Source organism: Schistocerca cancellata, chromosome 3, assembly GCF_023864275.1.
Source record: "Schistocerca cancellata isolate TAMUIC-IGC-003103 chromosome 3, iqSchCanc2.1, whole genome shotgun sequence".
In the NCBI taxonomy this organism is placed as follows: Eukaryota; Metazoa; Arthropoda; class Insecta; order Orthoptera; family Acrididae; genus Schistocerca; species Schistocerca cancellata.
Genome location: NC_064628.1, coordinates 952,784,357 through 952,808,458, shown reverse-complemented (window position 1 = coordinate 952,808,458; position 24,102 = coordinate 952,784,357). Strand labels below are relative to the sequence as shown.

Sequence of the window (24,102 nt, the reverse complement as noted above, 5' to 3'; positions counted from 1 at the left end):
GATTTGTTTGATTATATGTGGTTCCTGTCTGTCGTTTTGACGTTTAAGAGTCGTTCTGTCTGTCCTGTGGAGCATGTGCAACCGGTATATGTATGAGCTGTCATGTGGTTGGATGAGCTGTTTTGAAATGTAAAATGGCTACTGTCCCTTTGGGTTTCGCCAAAGGACTGGGCAGCGGGATTCTTGGGTGGAATTGAGTTTTCTGGCCGAAGACAGAATGAGACTTTTATAGTAAACAGCTCTGGCTAACGTTATTGCTAACTCGAAGGCATATACATTACTATAGTGTATTCCAAATGAAATAGACTCTGTCCTAAAGTGAGGTACTTTGACGACCAAATGCCGAGTCTAAAGGCACAGACAGTGACTATCTGTCACTGTTCTGCGCGCCCAGAGTACGGTCGTAATTGTATCTACCGAACAGAAGCAACAGTAAAACAGGCCAAATTACTGGGAGGCACCGTGGTCAAAATCAGCCTCTGCGTCCCAAAATTGTCTCCGATTTTAATAAAGGTTGTCCTGGAGACGAGACAGTCATACAGATTCGATGCCGTAATCCCCAGACTCTGCCTTTGCTTGCGGAAGGAGAATGATTCCTTAGATTGACGCTTAACGACTTCTGCGACGTACCGGCAGCACTCCCTGGATGTTTTCTCTGTCGCACCTGGCACTCTCTGTTCTGCTGAAAACTGTTGCCTCGGTTATTCTAACTATTTCGAGTGCACAACTTCACTGTCGGGTCTATGCCTTGGGTTCCCGTCAATGTAAGCAATTACTCAACGGCTGTTTTGATAGCTGCTAAAATAGAGTGAGAATTGATTCCCTTGTTGTGTGTTCGAGCAGTCGAGCTCTTATGGCTCATGAAGCAGAACAAGTGGACCCTCGTATACGAGAGACATATTTTTTTCTTCGATTTTTGGGCATCGGTCACGCACTATCATAACACAGAACGCATGGGCCCGTTAGTGGAAAGATTTGTTAGTCAGCTCTGTGTTTGACAGTTTAACCGTGCGGGGCCAGAACAAGCGTGCACGCATTAACTGGTTGAGAGCGCGGTGCAGAGCTGCACTCTGAAAAAACGGCTCAAATGGCTCTGAGCACTATGGGACTTAACATCTATGGTCATCAGTCCCCTAGAACTACTTAAACCTAACTAACCTAAGGACAGCACACAACACGCAGCCATCACGAGGCAGAGAAAATCCCTGACCCCGCCGGGAATCGAACCCGGGAACCCGGGCGTGCTGCACTCCTCCGAGAGCACACGTTGCTGGCTCGCCGCCTGGGACTGGCACGTCCAGAGACGGCGGTGCTGTGTGGACCACGGCCAGCCGTCGCTCTGGCCGCGTTAACGCACGTACGCGGAGTGCCTTAACGCGTCTTCTCACGGGACGTGGGAGCCTTCGTGGACTACGACCTCGTCGTCACTGTAGTGCGAAGCGTGGAAGGTAGAATCTGCCAATTCGGGCGTCCGTCTCGCGGAGAGGGACGTGGCGAGTGAGGTGCAAGATCGGTTTTGTGTTACTTAGGAGAACTTAGGAGATGGCGCTCTGAATTAAGTCATGTGAATCTGAAGTTCGTATTTGGTGGTTTTTAGGATTTCGTACCTCAGTTGGTCAAAATGAAACCCTTATACACTGAAGAGCCAAATAAACTGGTACACCCGCCTAATATTGTGTACGGCCCCGCGAGCATGCAGAAGTGCAGCGATACGATGTGGCATAGATTCGACTATTGTCTGAAGTAGTGCTGGAGGGAACTAATACCGCGAACACTTCAGGGCTGTCCATAAATGCGTAAGAGTACGAGCGGGTGGAATCTCTTCTGAACAGCACGTTGCAAGGCACCCCAGTTATTTTCAGTAATCGTACAATGCAGGCTTTCGCGGCCGGTGTTGTCTTCAGTTGAAACTTCCGGGCTGAGAAGCCGTGGTCGATGTATAAAATTTCTGTCTGACGTTTCGTCTCCATCTGCGGGAGACATCTTCTGAGGTCATCCGGCTACTGCCACTGAGGCTCTTTTTTTTTATTTTTTTTTTTTCTTTATTGTGATTTCATTCCCCTGCCCCATATGGGCAGGGGAGGGCTGTCAGGGCACAATACGCCGCTCTTCATCCGAGTGACATAACAACTTAAAATAAGAATAAAATGTTACATACATAAGGCGAGAAAGGGGAACTTAAAACAGAATAATGGGAGAAAAGATGGAGGTAAAAAATAGACTAACACGGAGACGTTCATGGAGGACAGTCAAAAGTCACCAGAAAGTTAAAAAAAAACACAGTTGGCGAGTCTTCAAAACTCAGAGAAGACACTGGATGGACATGCACACGTTAAAAGTCGGCCACAGTAGTAAAAACACTCCGGAACAACACACTTAAAACCCACTTGGAGCACACACGACGAAGAATAAAACTGCCAGGCGGGACCTGCCGAGGGAAAGGGCAGAGAGGATGGAAAAGGAGGGGAGAGTATGGGGCAGCAGGGGAAGCGGCAGAATGAAGAGAGGAGGGGCATCAGTGGGTACACGAAGAGGCAGGTGACACGGGGGCGGGAGAGGAAGAGGGAAGGCAGGGCAGGAGGGAGTGCAGAGACACTGGAAGGAGGCACCAGAGAGGGAGGGGGAGGGGGTAGCCGCTCAGGAGGAGGGAGGGGCACTGAGGCTGCAGGTACTCTCGCTTTATAGAGCGCATAGAGGGCACCACCATTCGTCACGTGATGCCGACGGTATGCCTGTCTTTGGAAGGCGTCATCATTCTCGATTAAGAGTAATCGATTGTCATTCTGCTGGCGCAACGTCGACATCCATATTTCGTGCAACTTTAAAACTTCCTCTTTTCTATTAAAATTGTTATGGCGTCTGTGAATTTCTATTGCTTCTCTACACATGCGCGCATAATAAAGGGATGTTCGTGCTAGAACGCTTGTCTCATTAAATTTAATTTCGTGATTCCCATATCGAAAAACATGCTCAGCTACGGCCGATTTTTCGAAACGTCAGGTAGAAATTTTATACATCGCCCACGGCCTCTCATCCCGGAAGTTTCAACTGAAGATTTTCAGTAATGTTGATGTCTGGGGAGTGTTTAACTCAGAAAAGTGTTTCTGGAGCCACTCTGTAGCAATTCCGGGCGTGTGGGGTGTCGCAATGTCGTGCTGCAATTGCCCGTCGGAATGCGCTATGGACATGAATGGATCAGACAGGATGCTTACGTACGTGTCACCTGTCCAAGTCGTATGTAGAGGTATCAGGGGTCCCATATCATTCCAACTGCATGCGCCCCGCACCAGTAGACAGCCTCCGCCAGCCTGAACAGTCTCCTGCTGTCACGTAGGTCCATGGATTCCTGAGGTTGTCTCTACACCCGTACACGTCCATCCGCTCGATACAATCTGAAACGACACTCGTCGACCAGGCAACACGTTTGCAGTCATCAACAGTCCAATGTCGGTGTTGATGGGACCAGGCGAGACATAAAGCTTTGTGTCATGCAGTCATCAAAGGTACACGAGTGGGCTTTCGGCTCCGAAAGCCCATATTGATGATGTTTCGTTCAATGTTTCGCACGCTGACACTCGTTGACGGCTCAGCACTGAAATCTGCAGCAATTTGCGGAAGGGTTGCACTTCTGTCACGCTGAACGATTCTCGTCATTGCTCCCTTTCTTGCAGGATCTTTTCCGTCCGTACACTCGTGAAATAGTCGAAGGGAAGATTCCCACTTCATTTCTATGTCGGAGATTCTGTGCCCCATCGCTCGTGCGCCGACTGCACACGATCAAACTCACTTAAATCACGACTGTAGCAGCAGTAACCGATCTAACAACTGCACCAGACACTTGTGGTCTTACATAGGCGTTGCTGACCTCAGCGCCGTATTCTGCCTGCTTAGATATCTCTGTATTTGAATACGCATGCCCATATCTGTTTCTTTGGCGCTTTAGTGTGGGATGAGTCTGCTGTCAGTCAGTTCGTCTATCTGTTCGACTTCTGAAACCCCTTTTTCTCAGGAAGGGGCTGGGAGAGGTATCCAGTTACAGTTTGTCCAGTACTAAGGTCTTCGGTTCCTTGCCGGCGCGAACAGTTTAAGCTTCTAAGTCAATGCAATCAAAAGATACTGTTATTTATGTTACATATTTTGATAGTCCCTAACTCACTCGTCACAACTTGTATACGAACTACAGACTTCCCCGAAACCGCGAGATCGCGGGATCGGATCTCGGTCGGATCATGGATTTTTCGGTCTTCGTTTTAACCTAGCGTTCACTTCTCAACGATATGAGGAGTCGTCAGGAATAACACGTAGTTCGGGTTCCACGTTAAACTGTAGGTCCCCGTCATCCAGTTGGATAACTGGAGTATGTTAGCAACGAACTGGCGTCCAATAGAAAGAACTGCGCCACCCATCGAGATAAACGAAATGTTTAGCATCTGTACACGTATATAAGAGTGCGGGGCCTACGCGGTTTTGTAATTTTTTTACATTATAACATTCGTGCTATGAATATCAACTGTTCAAAATTACCGGCAATTTGTCTTGCGAAAAAGCATCGCCTTTGCTACGGTTTGGTGTAATAAAATGGCAGAAGCTACATACCGGTACTTAAAGGCTTTTCGCATTTGATAAATTTCATACAGTAACTTGAGTGCTGCAGAAGTGTACCACTTCAGTGCTACGGTACGCTGACGACTCACGAAGAGCGCATCGATTTTGGTACAGTTTGCTACAGTTAAATACCAAGTAGTTCAAAAATGAAACTTCCTGGCAGATTAAAACTGTGTGCCCGACCGAGACTCGAACTCGGGACCTTTGCCTTTCGCGGGCAAGTGCTCTACCATCTGAGCTACCGAAGCACGACTCACGCCCGGTCCTCACAGATTTACTTATGCCAGTATCTCGTCTCCTACACTCCGCTGCAGAATGAATATCTCGTTCTGGAAACATCCCCCAGGCTGTGGCTAAGCCATGTCTCCGCAGTATCCTTTCTTTGAGGAGTGCTAGTTCTGGAAGGTTCGCAGGAGAACTTCTGTAAAGTTTGGAAGGTAGGAGACGAGATACTGGCAGAAGTAAAGCTGTGAGGACCGAGCGTGAGTCGTGCTTCGGTAGCTCAGATGGTAGGGCACTTGCCCACGAAAGGTAAAGGTCCCGACTTCGAGTCTCGGTCGGGCATACAGTTTTAATCTGCCAGGAAGTTTCATATCAGCGCACACTCCGCTGCAGAGTGAATATCTCATTCCAGTTCAAAAATGGTTCAAATGGCTCTGAGCACTATGGGACTTAACTTGTGAGGTTATCAGTCCCCTAGGTTTTAGAACTATTTAAAGTTAACTAACCTAAGGACATCACACACATCCATGCCCGAGGCAAGATTCGAACCTGCGACCGTAGCGGTCGCGCGGTTCCAGACTGTAGCGCCTAGAGCCGCTCGGCCACACCGGCCGGCCATTAACAAGGAAAAAATGTATACATTCTAAAGAAACGTCTCACAAGTAACATTACTGTGGTCGAATTTATTACTACACGTCATAATGGAATTAGCAAAATGGGACGGAAATCGAAAGATATAATGTGCATGTACACACAAACGAGTGATTACAATTTCAGAAATATTGGGTAATTTATTCAAGAGAAATTGAGCAAGTCAATAATCTGTTAGCCCACCTCACGTGTTCTAATAGAGGATGGAGGGAAGAAGTCAGTATGCAATTTAGGAGCAGTTAGGAGCTAACGCAGAAAGACAGACGTCCAGGAAAGTCCGGTTCATTGCGTGGGTCACCACCAAACAGTGGCACGAGGCACCTACGAGGGGCGCGGATTTTCAGACTCGATTGGACGTTCGCAGCAGAAGACTCGAGGATATCAGGCTCCGGTTAACACTGTTTATTTACCATCAGGCCAGATGCTGCACTGAAAGCTGTTCTAAACATTTGGAAAAAGCTAAAGAGGCAGCCGGTTGCGCAACAGAATTCAGTGTGTGAGCGCTAACACAAGCAGCAAACACTAGCAGCATTTTCAGTACAAACTTTGAGAGTAGCACTCCAAGTGACAGGAACAGGCTTGTCAGAGCTTACCCGAGGTGCACGGAGTTGGCGTCCCAGTGAGAAATCCGTCTGAATATAAAAACGTGGGTTTTTGAAGGCTAGTAGTGGCGTACCATTTCTTCCTTCCCTGAGTCGGCCCACCAATCCCCGCGCAGTTTACAGGCTTTGGCTCTACACCGCCATGGTGCCTCTGGCCAGTCACATTCAGATTCCTCCCCTTCTCCTACTTGGTAGGTAGCCATGTTTCTGGGCTTTACATTAACAATCTCCAAGTTTGGTGGCACCAGCGTTCAGCTGAAAGCTAAACGTCCCTGCCCTTCCCCTTACACCTAGCAATAACAGTGTTGTATGTTGTACGTCACTTTGCCCCGCCAAGATGCCTTTTTTTGTGTCTTAGGGTGTATAGACCCTCACGAAGTTGAATAAATATTTGTTTTTTAAAATGAAATATAAATGACATATTGAAACTTAATTAACCTTCACATAATGACTGAGACCTCCCTTAAGTATTCCTCTGTTTCAGGATTAAGCACACAAATGCTTTGTTTTGAAATGACAAATATTTCACGCTGCTATACAGCGTGATTCAGCTGCCCTACCGATTTTGTTTTATGGATGTGGCAGACTTATATCTGACCTTCATAAACCACATGAGATTTTCATATTCTCTTGCTTACTTCGCAGAAACTATTAGTCCTGCAGAAAAAATTAACAGGATCGTTTTGTAGGAATAGGTAAATTCTGTACTGGGATCCATTTTCACTAGAGGCCATAGTTTTTGAGGTAGTCAAGAAAAATTGACAAAAGTGGCCTTCAAACACACCCCCAACCCCACACTCAGCCTCCACTGGTCAGCATTTCTAGTATGTTGCTGAGGGTACCTCCTTCCTACATCACTCTACAAAAATTTGCGACTGCTCGAATTATTTCCCACATTGGACAGTTTTTTGGTCTTCATTGACTGGCCTTATTACACCACCGGCGTAGTCCAGCACCTACAAATTCTAAAATTGACGTTTCTGTAAATTTTACCTAACTGTTTTGTCAGTTTTAGCCCCATAAAATAAACTGTTTCAACATATTCGTCAAGCCTTCTGACTACAGAACTATTGTGCTTGTAAGGATTAAGTTTAAATCAAATTGTTAATGCAATTAGCTTTTTTTGCATAACTTTCACAAAGATCGTTTTCGTAAACTAATAATGTTAACAAAGTAGCCGACTATGCTTGTGGCTCAATCTCAATGTGTACAACCTTATGATACTAATGTTTCCCTGCTTCTTATTTTTCAAAGAATACCCTGAATTCTCAGTGCTCCCTGTAGCCATGTGCCCTCGCCTATGACACATGAAACACAACTGGCTTTACCTTCTTACAAGAACGTCTATATCCCAATCGGCAGTCGATTGTCCCTTTGATTGCCTACTGGAAAACATTTTACAAACATACAAGTCTATAGTACGCTTACATACACAATTTTCCAACAAGATGTTTCTTACTTTCATGTGGAAGGTAAGTCAGCCATGAGCAATTTACAGTTCACTACATGCAGGATTCTGAATGTGGGTTTTTATTAACTTTAACAGTATTTGATGGTCTACTTCACACAGTAGTTCGAAAGCTATATCCTTATTTTTGATAAATTCATTTAACGCAGATTTCGCGCCGCAGAATATGAGAATAGTTCGTGCGTAGGAAATTTTTGTACAGTGGTACGAGGGAGTGCCAGGAACAACATTCTGGAAATGGGATGAGTGTGAGGCGGAGGTGCATTTGAAGGTCAGTTTTATGCACTTTTCTTGAATAACTCCAAAAGCGTGGCCTCCACTGTAAACGTATTCCAGTAGAAAATTTAAGTAAATCATGTTTCCTACAAAAAGATGGTACCTCGTTTTTTCTGTAGATCTAATAATTCACACATAGCATGCGTGAGAATATGAAAATCATGCCTGTGGTGCACGAAAGCCAGCAATAATGTTGCAAGCTGCACAGCAACAGCGGTAGGGGAAGCTGAATCAACCAGTATGAGTCGCCAGAAACCAGCCTAGGAATGCCAGCCTTATCGCTGCAGTTTCCCAAGCAGGAAGTCTAAAATCTCATGTTACCTTCTTCTGAAATTTGCAAACGTAACGCGGTCGTCAGTTTGTGTCACACGTACCTCTGTTCTTTAGATATATCTTTAGCTTCAGTCGCTGTTGTGTTTTCTTTTCCTGTCTCCTTTTCATTACAATAAATGCAGCACAAACTCTGAAGGAAAGAAGGGGATCCATAGCAGACTGCTTGCACAATGAGGCAACTTGTGGACAAGAGAACACCCATGCACACATGCGTTCTTTTCACAAATTTTTATGCATGCCCTTTTATTTCCATGCATCTGCGATTGCACATTAGGAAAGAGATGTAGTGTCGACATACCTTTATGTGCAGATCATTCGAGGTTCTCCCTGTTGATACATGGACTTTGAAATTCGAAGACAAACTGACTGAACGATGTGATTGGCCGCTGAAAGTTCGTACTCACATAACATAAAAACACGACTGTGAAAATCGGGATTGGGCAGTCTTTGGTGAGCCACGGACCTGATCCCCATACTTTTTAAGCTTGTCGGAAACCTCATCTCGTGACGTAACAGCAGCTATCCGTGTGCGTGACATCAAAACTATATCGTCCATGACGTTATTGGGGTAATGCACCAATATGAATGAGACCTCTTTTCCGACGTGCCACACCAACAAATTATACTTCAAAAGACAAAATTATACTTCAAAAGACACGTTTTCGAGAGTTCATTCATTTTATAGTCGTCTCATCTTCAGATACTTATATTTATTCATGCATTATGAATGCCGTTTCGCCCGCATCTCGTGGTCGTGCGGTAGCGTTCTCGCTTCCCACGCCCGGGTTCCCGGCTTCGATTCCCGGCGGGGTCAGGGATTTTCTCTGCCTCGTGATGGCTGGGTGTTGTGTGCTGTCCCTAGGTTAGTTAGGTTTAAGTAGTTCTAAGTTCTAGGGGACTGATGACCATAGATGTTAAGTCCCATAGTGCTCAGAGCCATTTTTTAATACCGTTTCTGTACATGCAACATTTTAGAATAGGTGCCTTAAAAACTTGTGTACAAAACTCTGTGAAGCTGTGAGCAAGAAAACAATTTTGTTAATATATAAATAAATGTAAACATCTGAACATGGGATGCTAGGCAGTTTCAAATCCATCATGGCACCTCCTGCGTATTATGAGCCTCCGCCACTATATCATTCAACAACAGCGAAGAAAAACCAGTAGGACTGAGCTTACAGAGAAGGCACAACATTTTGGGCATTCATAGTTGTATTGCTGTAAGTGCAGATAAAAACTTTTCTTAATTATTATCTAAGCAAAAGACCAAAACTAGCAGTTGTCTATGGCAAGAAATTTTGATGCACACAGTTCAACAGAAAATTAAATAATAAATGTTCAATGTGATTGTGAAATTTCCTTACATAATAGCTTTATAAGTTGTTGTTTCTTGATGGTTTCTGTCACTTGTCCTTGGGAATCTGTAGATGTGTGTGTGCTTAAACTTTCACTGGTCTCCAACATGAGCCGCAAACCCGAGACGAGCCGACAGTCAGAGGAAATATCAGAAAATACGTCTCGATCGAAGTACAGTGTGCACACCTCGCATTCTCCACCACGAATTTCTTCCGTAGGCCACAATTAAACCAATCGCGCAATCGCGAGCCAGATTCTGCCCGCGGAATGACGGTTGCCCACCCGTGGTGTAAAGGGTCTACTGTGCCGACACTTCAAGGTTGCTTATGCAAACCAGTAGCGTGACAGCGCAGGTGAACGAAGTAGGCGCAGTGATCCATCTATATGTTGTACACAAAGAAAGGTTAAGCGTGTTTCTCACTCACAAACTGCACTTTAGTGTCGGTCGTTTTGCAAAAGATGGTGTTACGTCTCGTGCAAGACGGATCAGCACCTATCAGCACGTGTCGAAGTTCTGCAGCAGTGTTTATTGACACTGTGTGGTACTGCTGCTCGCATTGGTCCGGATCCCACGACCGTCGCACGAACATCGAATCGACGGACTCAGGAGGGTACTAGTACTGTACGTCACGTAATGCACAGCCCGGCGCGACTAGTTCTCGAGAGGACACAAATATTGTTGCGCTGGCCGTATAGGATCGCGTCACGCACCTCGAGCCGAGAAATGGGCTCGTCTGCAGCGAAGCAAACGTCCACAGCGGCCCGACATCGCTGTCGCCGTCGTCGCGCCTTCTTCTGGTAAGGCAGCTCAGCCGTGCACCTGGAGACAACTCTGCGCGCAGCAGCTGTACGACGCCTTCTTCTCAGACGACTCCCAGCTCCACGTACTGCATCGCGACGAGCGTATCCGTGACTAAAGGGTCCAAGGATGTGCACAGATTGCAATCGTCATCGTTGTCGCCGTCATTCGGCTACCTAACAGTATCACTTCTGGTTCGTGTAGGCAGCAATAGCAACAGCAGATGTTATCTTCACCAAGTGTTAAGGGCGGTGGCTGGCCCTTTCTCCGACATCTCATTAGTGTTATCTTTTAACAAGATAATGCAAGACCGCAAGTTGCCCAGGCCATCCTGACCTACCTTGGCAGACAGTTGCCCTGTTCAAATCTGCTGCGTACTGAAAACATCTGGTCAAGGTTTGCCACCACTTGCGGCTTCTGGCTCAGAGTCGACATGGCTGTTGATATACTTTCCGGGATGTGAGGTCGTGGTCCAAGAACTTTTCTGCTCCTTACGTTTCGTCCAGGACTGCGCTGGACTTCCTCAGAGGCGCTGCTCCGCTGAGTCTTGCCGACTGCCTGGTCGGGTGTCTGAGAGCGACTTATATATTGTGAGAAAGGGGGGCGTGGTTCAGGTGACACGTGATGAGCAGTGATAATCCATAGCAAAGATAAGGTTGACTATCGATTACCACCTAGTGAAAGATAAAAATTGTTAGCAATTTTGTAGAGCCACTGTCCATATATCGCTAAGTTTCATAGCCTCCTCTTTCCTATTAAAATTATCGTGATGTTTATAAATTTCGATAGCTTCTCTATAAAGCCGTGGATAGTAATTTAACGTTGTAACCAGGCAACCACCAAGTGAAGTTTTCGGATACCGAAGTTTTATCTACAACGTTAAATTACTATCCACGGCTTTATAGAGAAGCTATCGAAATTTATAAACATCACGATAATTTTAATAGGAAAGAGGAGGCTATGAAACTTAGCGATATATGGACAGTGGCTCTACAAAATTGCTAACAATTTTTATCTTTCACTAGGTGGTAATCGATAGTCAACCTTATCTTTGCTATGGATTATCACTGCTCATCACGTGTCACCTGAACCACGCCCCCCTTTCTCACAATATATAAGTCGCTCTCAGACACCCGACCAGGCAGTCGGCAAGACTCAGCGGAGCAGCGCCTCTGAGGAAGTCCAGCGCAGTCCTGGACGAAACGTAAGGAGCAGAAAAGTTCTTGGACCACGACCTCACATCCCGGAAAGTATATCAACAGCCATGTCAACCGGTCGTGAAAGCCTTCATTCTACAATCAGAGTCGACAGATGACGTTCCCGTGCCTGTCATGTGAGCTCATTTCGACCCAATGCCCAGCTAGGTTACGGGTGTCATTCCTCCCTAAAGTGATAACTCCCTGTGCTGAATTTTGCATCTTGTATATCCCCAACTTTAATAATCTATTTTTTGCACTATAGGACATGCGTAAAATTGGTAATTTCGAAATTTATTCACTGACTGCGAATTATTTGACATCAGTTGTAGCCGGCCAGAGTGGCCGAGCGGTTCTAGGCGATACAGTCTGGCACCGCACGACCGCTACGGTAACAGGTTCGAATCCTGCTTCTGGCATGGATGTGTGTGATGTCCATACGTTAGTTAGGTTTAAGTAGTTCTAAGTTCTAGGGGACTGATGATCTCAGAAGTTAAGTCCCATAGTGCTCAGAGCCATTTGATCCATTTCGAACATCAGTTGTACAAGATATACACGTACTACCTATTAGTGACATGTGAAAATGTGTTCCGGAGAGGGACTCGGATCCAGATTTGCTGCTTAATGCGGGAATTCTGCGTTAAGAGTCCTGGTCTGGCATGACTTGCTATGTGTCACTAATAGGTACTGTAGTACAACTATACCTAATACATTAGATGTCAAAGAATTCGCAGCCAGCGAATAAATCTGGAATTATTCAACAGCTCTCAGCAACGTCTGTTCTTTCAGACAAGCAAGTAAGTGTTTCGGTATTTGCTGCCGTCACCTGCTGTTGCAGTTTCAATGGCCGGCAGTGTGTCGGATAGCTAACACACCTGTAGTCATCCTCGTGTACTCAAAGGGTTTCGATATTGGTATTTTTAACTATGGAAATAAATTGGTGAAATATTTGGTGTCGTGCTTCTCGTGGTACATCGCTGCTGTTTCGTCTGTACTCTCGATCAGTGTCTGCCTATCGCCAGTTTCTGGGCGCGCGCCACGCCCAGTTATCGGATCGACCCGAGCTGCTGCAGCAGGAAGTAGTCGGCCGCCGCTCGCCGCTCGCCGCTCGCCGCATCCGCCCGGCACGCACGCACAAAAGCAGCAAAATCTGAAGTGCTGTAAACGTTTTCCAACAGCGTGACTGTTTCGTAAAATCGCGTCACAGTTCTCATATCAAAGTCCAGGAAAACTATTTGGTTTTGCCAACTGAGATGTTAATTACCAATAAATACACCCTGTTTGTCTCTAAATAAGAAGTGGAAGACATAGTAATATGTTGCATGCGCGAGAAATACACTTCTACAGGCTGAATCACAACTCCACCGACCGAGCGAGGTGGCGCAGTGGTTAGACACTGGACTCGCATTCGGGAGGACGACGGTTCAATCCCGCGTCCGGCCATCCTGATTTAGGTTTTCCGTGATTTCCCTAAATCACTCCAGGCAAATGCCGGGATGGTTCCTCTGAAAGGGCACGGCCGACTTCCTTCCCTAATTCGATGAGACCGATGACCACGCTGTCTGGTCTCCTTCCCCAAAACAACCAACCAACCAACTCCACCGACAATGTTTCAAAGGTTGCTCAGCGATACATTCAGACTATTTTGGTGTAATGGATCCACAGGTTCAGTGGCTTGCTATAGAGTAATAATGTTATCAAGATTTATGCGGCTCCTTACATCACATTCACTATTGATTTTGTGAAAGTACCTTCACAACAGTAAAGAAGTCCGTAGTAAGCAGTAACCAGAAAGTAAAAAACACAACAAACAGCACAGAATAATACAATAACCGTCTGAAGAAACGCTGTAATGCGATGCGGTTGCGCAGTCAGAGGTCGTTCATTACGTCGATTAGCTTCTGGATGTCGTTATTTGAAAGTTCGATGAATTTTATGTTTTCTACTGGTGTTAGCTGTTGTTATGTGAATACGAGCATGGGCTAGGAATTCATCAATTGCTTGCTTTAATCATAAATATATGTCCGAGTGATGCTAAATCTTTTTATCTTTACGTAGAGAAAATTATCACCGTCTGAATAACATTGAAATTGTGAGCTGCACCTTTAACTTTTTTACATGAAGTTAGTAAATTTTCTCGTGGCACTATTGTTACCTATGTCTGCGGTCACGTACCGAACTCAAATTAATAATCAAATTAATAAGATTGAACCTCGAATTGCTGATGTACTCATATATCACCACAAAAAAAAGAAAAAGAAAAAACGCTGAATAGTTGAGGGATTGTGAATGAGAATCGGCGTGTTTAAGTTTACAAAAATAATGACAAGTTTTTATTAATCTCTTTATAGCTACAACGAGCTGATAAATCTTCCAAAAAGATGACAAACACAGAGGAAGGACAGTACATCATTGGCAAAGCAATCACTGGGGTGCAAGGTACACAAATTCTCCCCTCAATCAATCCCTTTCACATCTTGTTTACGTGCCCCAGTTCAATTCGGATGGAATCAGCTACGACCGAGTATACCACAAACTATGAACAGGGAGCTGTGAACATCACTTGTGAACCCTACGCCGGTGCAGCAATGCTGTAGCCTTTCGCTTTGATTCGGGCTGCAGCAGGAAGCGGCGCACTGCGCCAGCCGTTGTCTTCTGGCGCCTCCACCGAAGTCTGCAGACTGCACCGACTGGCGGGAACTTCCCTGTCAGAGCCCTGAAATCCCAGCGCATTTCAGTGTGAGATGCACTCGTTCGCTGGTCTCGCCAAACCATTTGACTCGTAGGCTGCGATGGTACGTTCTAGAATTGTCAAACATCAGACGGCCGACTCGGGACGAATAAGTTCTCCCTCGCGACACACGATATGTCCGAGACGATATGCAGTTCCACTTTCGGCACAGCTGGAAACTGCCACTGGCTCTCAGTCGACTGCAAGCTGCAGACGACAAGTGTCATCCACTGGGGAAAGACCTCAGGTCCTCCACCACGGGAGCACCAGAAGACGAAGAAGACAAAGAATCACAACTACTTTCCACCGAGCCTCGGTACAGCTGCCGAATTAGCAAAAACGAAACCGCCTCCATATTGTACAGACCAATCGAACTATCCTCTACTCATCGAATGTCCCCTCTTGACTATTCTGTTGGTCTGGTAGCCAATCCACACACGGCACGAGGGTTCCCATCCACTGCATATCCTGAGAGCAGCCAATCAGCGACTCAAAATCGCTCTTGTCTGAAAAAATATTTTAGACTATGGAGGCGTCGTTCTTACGGCAAGCATGGCCATACTTGGACAAAAAAAATGTCTACCTAGACGGGACCACAATCCCTCATTTACAGAGATATCTAATCTTTCCAGGCCGACCATTTCCATTTTCTGAAAGAAGGCTGTTAAACTTGCCAGACAGTGGGGCCCATGAAATATGTTTTTGTCGCTCGCTAAAAGACCCTGGCGACTTCCTAGCGTCAGGGGAGTTACAGTCTTGTCCCGACTAAAGATGCGCAGCTTCTAACACGAGAGTGCTGCTTCTCAGAATCACTCGCACCACCAGGTTGCTGGAGTCAAATTTATGGCCCGCTGTCCATCTCTCTCCCTCTTCTCCATAGCCTCCACTATGGCCCCTCGGGTACAACCTCTCTACAGGTTATACATGCAGTTATATGAACAGTCTGCCCACAACTTGCTCGTGTAAAAGAATTATAAACCACACATAACAAAAGTAGCACTGGGAAACACCGAGATTATGTCATAAAATACGAATATTAATCTCACTGTTAGTGTTGTTGAAATGAGTGGCATGTCACTTCTCACAATCTTGGTGATACGTTGCTGTGCTGACGAGCTTTTCGCTGAGAGGAATTCGTTTGGCGTCTGCTAAGTTGTGGTTAGCGTTACTCTAGTTGTTCTTTAAATATTTACGTTGTTTTAAGTGCTGCGCCGATTAGCTTGGCATCTACTAAATGTTGCGTTGTGATGATACGTCGTTGTCATTGTACCACGTACAATCCCATCGGTGTTAGTAATATTCATGAGGAGTGGGTACGACTCCCACCGTTGAAGTGTGTGCTTTTCGTTGCAATATTTCCCAAAATTGCGGGTTAGTAAATAGCATAAGGGTGATATTGCTCGTGATTATATTGCAGCGCATACGGAATTGAGTGGGCTTAGTTCATCATTTTTTCTAATATGTCTCTAGACAGCCTTCCACTTACACTTGTAAAAACTTCTATTCGAATTTACTGGTACTAATTGTATCAAATAACTATTCACTGTTACTACATAAAGTCAATTATCTCAACACTTTCCAATAATTACTTTCTGTCAATGTGCAAAACACTTTAGTCACTTTTACACTGTCACAACTACAAAAAAGGACTGAGGCATATTAGTCATTCTTGCTTATATAGAGCATCACTGAGTAACAAGAAGCGTTCCTTGCAGAAATGATTCCACGAAAAACTAGACTTTGAGAAATTTCCTTTTCAGCACAAAATTTTTTAAATGCAGAGAGCACTGAGTGAGGTGGAAATGCAACAGTAGCTGTAGCTCCAATGATTATAAAGAAGAAACGAATCAGTGCTGGGAAGTCACACCAGCACAAAGGTGAATTCACTTTGTCATATGCAGCATCAGTTCTTACACATGTTATTTTAACATTTAACAAAACTTTTAACGAAATATTTATTAGATGGAGAGATTTTGATCGTGATACAGGTTCCGACACATTGTCGCAAGTACAAAACCCAAAGTCCCTTCTGTTTATCTTATGTACAATGAAGAGTTACTGCTACGCTGGTGCCGATAATAAATCAATTTTCGTGGAAATTTCTTACACATAATTTAAAGTGTGTAATCCAAGATATTTTCTATACTGTCTCTCGAAAAATATTCCATTGTTTTCATTTCACATACATACGTAGGGAATCTTGAAAATGCAGATATTATGACAGTTCCCATTCTACCAATGTCTGATCAGATGTAACTGCTTGTAATCAGCTTGGGACAGCAAAGTTGCTCTGGCCACAGATAAACAGCGTGAGAACGCACAGTATGATTTCCAGCCGAAAGAATAGGTTTGGAAGGTACGACGCTACTGTGTACAGCATTGATAGGTTTCAAGTGCTACGCTCTCGTTAGAATTAGTCGGAGTGTGATGTTCAGTGTGTGAGCTACAGTCCGCCGCAGTACCACGCTCCTCACGGTGATGGAAAAACTCATTTCAAAACATCTGAACTTACATACAGTATACATGAATCTAAATATCTTCAACATTTCGCGGCCCTGTCAGCAACTGTATAAATATTAATTTTAATTTTAATAATGAACAGCCTCAGTTGCACCGTTTACGTAGAATTTACCTAGGTTTCAGTGCACTATGGACAAACGGTAGATACTTTTATTCTGAAGAAGGTTGGGTTATCCCGACAAACCTTGGTAAATTCTAGGTAAACGGTGCAACTGTGGCTGTTCATTATTAAAATTAATACATGAATTTGGTTTGTGTAAGAATGTCGACAATCTGTGCCTCATTTTAATTAGGGCCATAGTTTCTTCAAAATAGGAGAAGCTTTTGCTCGAAAAATGTTTCCTACTTCAGAATGGAGAGGCGGAATGTTATGTGCTACGAAAGTGGTGACATAGTGGGAGCCGCCGTTGTTTTTGCAGACTGCTCCTACTGGTATGTTGCTGGCAGAAGCCATTCACTCCTGTTCAGTCCCTTCCAATCCAGCTGAGTCCTTTCCAGTCCCTTGCAGTACAGTGCAGCCGCTTCCAGTCCAGTCCGGTCAAGTTCTGTCCTGTCAATTCCAGTCCAGTCCTGTCCAATTCCTTGTGGTCAAGTCCAATACAATCCTGTGGAGTCCCTTCCATTCCAGTTCAGTCCAGTTCCTTCCAGTCCGTTCACATACAGTACCTTTCAGTCCAGTTCATCCTGTCCATTCCAGCCCAGTCCAGTCCAATCCAATGCAGTCCCATCCAGTCCCTTCCAGTCTAGTCACACACAGCTCCTTGTAGTCAAGTCCAATCCAGTCTCGTCCTGACCATTCCAGTCCTCTCCTGCCCAGTCCCAGGACTAGTCCAATCCACTCTCGTCCAGTCCCTTCCAGTCCAGTCCACTCTCCAGTCCAGTCCCGTCCTGTGCACTCCAGCCCGGTTCACTGACTGCCCAGTGCCTGTATCGGGTGTCTCGACGTGCCGGCAGGTTCCACATGAAGCGGTCGTCGTCGCACAAGCGGCGCTGGGGCACGCTGATCGAGGCGGCGCGCTCGGGCCGTGTGAGCCGGCTGATCGGCCGCAGCCGCTCCGAGGACTCGGTGTGCGGCTGCCACGGCCACGGACACGGCCACGGCCACGGCCACGGCCACGGCGCGTGCACGGCGGCGGCCGCAGGGGTGGCCAACAGCGCCAGCCCTGCCTCCACAGAGTCGCCGTCCGACTCGAACCCCAGCCTCAGCGAGGGCCTGCACCACGCGCTGCCCTTCCAGCACCACCACCCCCACCAACACCACCACCTCCAGCACCAGCAGCCGCACCACAACAGCTCCAGCACCAACGGAGGAGGCAGCGGGGGCGGGCCCCTCGCCGCACTCAAGCGAAAGAGGAAGAAGTTCTCCGCGTCGCGCGCCATCGATGCTGTCGAGGTGAGGCCCGCTTTCTGCAACTTTCGATCCACTGTCTGAACTCGTACGTAACGAGTGACACACAAAGTAGTCGGTACTGTGGGCACAGAATAACTCTGTCCGCAGCCGCACAGGCGGCGCTGGAGGGGAGGGGCGACGGCTTTGGTGCAGGCGCGCAGCCTCTGTTACGAAAGGCCAGCTGAAGCAATCACAGAGGTGCTTGTCCCGCACAGCTTGAAAGCTACAGCAGGTGAATTTGCAAACGGTGTCCACTAATACGACCAGGACAGTCGCTCCGAGTCTATAGTTTCTCGTCTGACAAAAGATATAAAATATAGTGTAGAGAATAACATTGCTCATTATGATACTGCAATGTAAAAACAATTGAAAAAAAGTCAGCCAAATGTTTTGTGAACGATTTGTCTAAAACTCAGAAACAAAAGTGGTTAGAGGAGCATTATATTGTGCATCATTCAAACGGTGTAAAATATTTCTCTATCTATTTTATTCCCTACTTTTAGACAAATAATTTCACAAAACATTTGATCAGTTTTTATAATTTTTTTTTTATTTTCAACATTCGTTCAGAGAGCACGGCCTTATTGACAGATCTGTTTTTCCTAAGGTTTCCTTTTCTCGAAATGTCGTGAACTTACTACTTGAGTCGAAGGAAACAATTTTGACAGTTTAAGTATCACACTAATCTAATATTTTGTGCTCGAAATAGTTGGGCTTCGAAGAGATGAACTTTTTGACTCTTCACTGAAACAGCTACCAGCACCTCATTGCGAAATATTTCAATTTTCCCTCAAAAGACTAAGTCAGTTTATCTTAACTAACGTGAGTACCCTCAACCGCTCAAATATTTTTTTGCAAAACTAGACGTCACGCTGATTGTTCTGATAACCCATTTGTGCAATCTTCGTTTGCCTATGAGAATTCAGACAAAAACCCATTGTGTCGTTTATAAGGAGTTTTGTTTTCACTCCTCTCGAACATTTAACCAACAAAGAACATGTCATGTGGAACTATATCTCAGTCCCACGAAAACCTTCCCGCCAATATCAAAATACAGAGTTCTCTTCTCCTGCTTCTACATCTTTCTGAAGTAGTAGAGCCTGAGGGAGCACTGCTAGCTGTATTTCCCCTCTCTTTCTGTATTCTCTTCATTGCGCACTTGGAATAAGTAGCGGTTGCTGTTACCTTCTAAAACACACTATTTACTGAGACTTCTGCTTCCTTATTTGCCTCTTCTAACAAATATAACGCCACTACATTCAGGGTGTATCATAATTAATGGCGTAAACGACGTAGTTGAACGTATACAATACTAAAAATAAAAGTCTCAGTTAAAATAGCTCCACAAACAAATATTTTGCGAGGTAATTGCGATTTACTGGCTACCAGCAACCAATGACTTGATTCTGTTCAAACGTCGTCCCAGTTACCAAAAGGTAAAATTACTGTAAAACAGTAAGAAAAGTTGTTAAAGATACTGTAGTGAAAGAGGACACATTTTGATTGAGCACGACAACAGTTACATGGCTGTACTAGTGGTAAATGCAGCCGTTCAGTGTCGTTCTTGTAACCAAATGCAGTCTTGCATCCGTTGCCGCAATGAGTTCAAGTATTAAAGAGGATATAATATTCACACCTTTGTTAATTATTTAAAACAAGTTATGTTTATGGTTTTGTAAAAAAGTGATGAAGTACTTCACTTTCCTAAAACTGCAAGGACCTACAATGGGAAGCGACAATTTGGTTCAAAGTTTGAGAGATACTGATGGCATAAGAAATGGAGCAGGGCAGTTGTTATTTGGGATGGTAGGTGGTAGTGAAGAAGGAAGATAGATCAGGAAAGGTGGGAAGGGGAGGAGACCGATTGGGTTAGCCACGGTATGTATTCAAATGAAAATTAACAAAGCAGGGGTACATTTACGTTTGCCATAATCTTTCATAATTATGAACACAAAAGTAATCAGAGCCAATGTGACTGGACACTCTCAAGACTCAGTAACTGGTTAGGTGGAAAAGAGAGGGATATTACCCGCTTTATCTCGCCACTTGAAGGAATCAGTGATATGGGCAAGCGCGGGGGACTGGTGTGGTGTCAGCAAAACGCGTCAGTCTCCTGCCAACTCTCTCTCGGAGTCACTTGGCTGTCGGTTGGAGGCCAGCAGCTCTCATCTCCATGCCCCGGCGTGTAGATGGCGTGAGGACCGACTTAACTTGTTCTTCGTCAGACATCTCCTACCGAAGCGCTCTCAAGATAAATACACTGCCCACTGGTCCGGGAAACGTTAGCGTCCCAGCCGGGCACGGATACCCGATACCTCCTAACGCACTCCAGCATCTGTTGTCTGCAGTAAATGGACCGCAGAGTGTTATATTTGCAATCTGAGCTCCGATAAGGGAAACAAAGTGGGATGCTTAAAGATTCGAGAATCAGATTACAAGGAAGACCATTCGACACAGAATGGAAAATCAGAATTTCAAAAGCTGACACCAGATATCAGAACGAGTGCAGTGATGAGGCTACTAGTATGAACTGAAGAAACTGCAAGAAGGTGGGAATTTAAGGAGATGGGATCTGGATAAACTGAATGAACCAGAGGTTGTACAGAGTTTCAGGGAGAGCATAAGGGAACAATTGACAGGAATGGACAACAAAGAATGTTGATCCATAAACTGCGTCTGCAATGGTTATCTTATTTCTAATTTTGATTTTTCTAATTTAATTAATATTAATCAATAAAATAAAAAATATTTCAACCTAACTTTTCTTAAAAAATTTCACTAAATAAATGAAATAAATAAAATCTTTAAACCGACGGAAAGAAATACAGTAGAAGAATGGGTAGCTTTGAGGGATGAAGTAGTGAAGGCAGCAGAGGATCAAGTAGGTAGAAAGACGAGAGCTAGTAGAAAACCTTGGCTAACAGAAGAAATATTGAATTTAATTGATGAAAGGAGAAAATATAAAAATTCAGTAAATGAAAAAGGCAAAAAGGAATACAAACGTCTCAAAAATGAGATCGACAGGAAGTGCAAAATGGCTAAGCAGGGATGGCTAGAGGACAAATGTAAGGATGTAGAGGCCTATCTCACTAGCGGTAAGATAGATACTGCCTACAGGAAAATTAAAGGGACCTTTGGAGATAAGAGAACCACTTGTATGAACATCAAGAGCTCAGATGGAAACCCAGTTCTAAGCAAAGAAGGGAAAGCAGAAACGTGGAAGGAGTATATAGAGGGTCAATACAAGGGCGATGTACTTGAGGACAATATTATGGAAATGGGAGAGGATGTAGATGAAGATGAAATGGGACATATGATACTGCGTGAAGAGTTTGACAGAGCACTCAAAGACCTGAATCGGAACAAGGCCCCCGGAGTAGACAACATTCCATTGGAACTACTGACGGCCTTGGGAGAGCAAGTCCTGTCAAAACTCTATCATCTGGTGAGCAAGATTTATGAAACAGGCGAAATACCCTCAGACTTCAAGAAGAATATAATAATTCCAATCCCAAAGAAAGCAGGTGTTGACAGATGTGAAAATTACCGAACAATCAGTTTAATAAGCCACAGCTGCAAAATACTAACACGAATTCTTTACAGACGAATGGAAAAACTAGTAGAAGCCGACATCGGGGAAGATCAGTTTGGATTCCGTAGAAACACTAGAACACGTGAGGCAATACTGACCTTACGACTTATCTTAGAAGAAAGATTAAGGAAAGGCAAACCTACGTTTCTAGCATTTGTAGACTTAGAGAAAGCTTTTGACAATGTTGACTGGAATACTCTCTTTCAAATACTAAAGGTGGCAGGGGTAAAATACAGGGTTATTTACAATTTGTACAGAAACCAGATGGCAGTTATAAGAGTCGAGGGACATGAAAGGTTCAAATGGTTCAAATGGCTCTGAGCACTATGGGACTCAACATCTTAGGTCATAAGTCCCCTAGAACTTAGAACTACTTAAACCTAACTAACCTAAGGACATCACACACACCCATGCCCGAGGCAGGATTCGAACCTGCGACCGTAGCAGTCCCGCGGTTCCGGACTGCAGCGCCAGAACCGCTAGACCACCGCGGCCGGCTAGAGGACATGAAAGGGAAGCAGTGGTTGGGAAGGGAGTGAGACAGGGTTGTAGCCTCTCCCCGATGTTATTAAATCTGTATATTGAGCAAGCAGTAAAGGAAACAAAAGAAAAATTCGGAGTAGGTATTAAAATCCATGGAGAAGAAATAAAAACTTTGAGGTTCGCCGATGACATTGTAATTCTATCAGAGACAGCAAAGGACTTGGAAGAGCAGTTGAACGGAATGGATGGTGTCTTGAAGGGAGGATATAAGATGAACATCAACAAAAGCAAAACGAGGATAATGGAATGTAGTCGAATTAAGTCGGGTGATGCTGAGGGAATTAGATTAGGAAATGAGACACTTAAAGTAGTAAAGGAGTTTTGCTATTTGGGGAGCAAAGTAACTGATGATGGTCGAAGTAGAGAGGATATAAAATGTCGACTGGCAATGGCAAGGAAAGCGTTTCTGAAGAAGAGAAAAATGTTAACATCGAGTATGGATTTAAGTGTCAGGAAGTCATTTCTGAAAATATTTGTATGGAGTGTAGCCATGTATGGAAGTGAAACATGGACGGTAAATAGTTTGGGCAAGAAGAGAATAGAAGCTTTCGAAATGTGGTGCTACAGAAGAATGCTGAAGATTAGATGGGGAGATCACATAACTAATGAGGAAGTATTGAATAGGATTGGGGAGAAGAGAAGTTTGTGGCACAACTTGACCAGAAGAAGGGATCGGTTGGTAGGACATGTTCTGAGGCATCAAGGGATCACCAATTTAGTATTGGAGGGCAGCGTGGAGGGTAAAAATCGTAGGGGGAGACCAAGAGATGAATACACTAAGCAGATTCAGAAGGATGTAGGTTGCAGTAGATACTGGGAGATGAAGAACCTTGCACAGGATAGAGTAGCATGGAGAGCTGCATCAAACTAGTCTCAGGACTGAAGACCACAACAACAACAACAACATGGCTCCAGAAATTAAAGTCAGAATACTTTATGCGAAAAGGGCTGTAAACAACCTAACACGATGTATGAAAATCTCTCGAGCGACGCTCGATTCACCTGAGAATGAAATCCCATCCCTGTACGAACCAGAGTCTCACTGCGTGAACTCCGAGTGACAGAGTCGCGTGTGAGTTCACAGCGCCGCACAGCGGGTCAGAATCCCAAAAAGCTGGTCAAAATATAAGTAGTTGTTCAATTTGAACCAAACTTAGTATGTAAGGGTTTACGGATTTTCTGATTAAGAATATGATATCAAAAAGTGAAAAAAACAAAATGGCGGACCCAAGATGGCTGGCTCTATGTTCACTACTATCATTGTTTACGTATAAAAGTAATTTGTAGGGAATTATCGAGGTTACTGAAGATGACAGAGTTCAAACAATTTAAAAATGGTGCATCCAAGATGGCGGTCAATATCTATGTCTTTTTATTTATTTATATTTATATATTTTTATTCATATAAAAGTCAGTATTTAGGGGTTATTGTAGTTGATGCTTAAAAAATAAACCAAAAAAGTGGAAAACTCGAAGAAAGGACCAAATGTAGGTTATAAGATGGTGTAAAATATTACAAAAAATTATTTCATTTTAATTACAATAATTTATTTTGTAAATTTTTTATAACTTAATTTACAAGTTTTCGTTTTCTTATTCTTTTTCATCTTCTGCTTCAACTGAATCGTCATCATCCTCAAACACTGTTTCCTCATTATCTGCATCTGCATCTGAATCTTCATAGTCTTCTGCCACAGGAACTAAGAGGGCAACGGCTTCTGGCGACAAACTCTTCAGTTTCTTCGGCGAAGATTTGCGTAAGGAAGAAACATGGGGGTCTGTCGTTGCCAACAATCTCCTGAACACGTCTTCCATAGT

At 44.6% G+C, this 24,102-nt stretch overlaps 1 protein-coding gene across 1 annotated transcript in view; it reads left to right on the top strand.

Moving 5' to 3' along the window:
- LOC126176674 (transient receptor potential-gamma protein-like) overlaps positions 1-24,102 on the top strand; it is a 361,376-nt gene that overhangs the window by 278,482 nt on the left and 58,792 nt on the right. Inside the window, 2 exon segments of the mRNA XM_049923834.1 lie at positions 17,714-17,986; positions 18,077-18,152. Coding sequence (XP_049779791.1) covers positions 17,714-17,986; positions 18,077-18,152 — 349 coding nt within the window.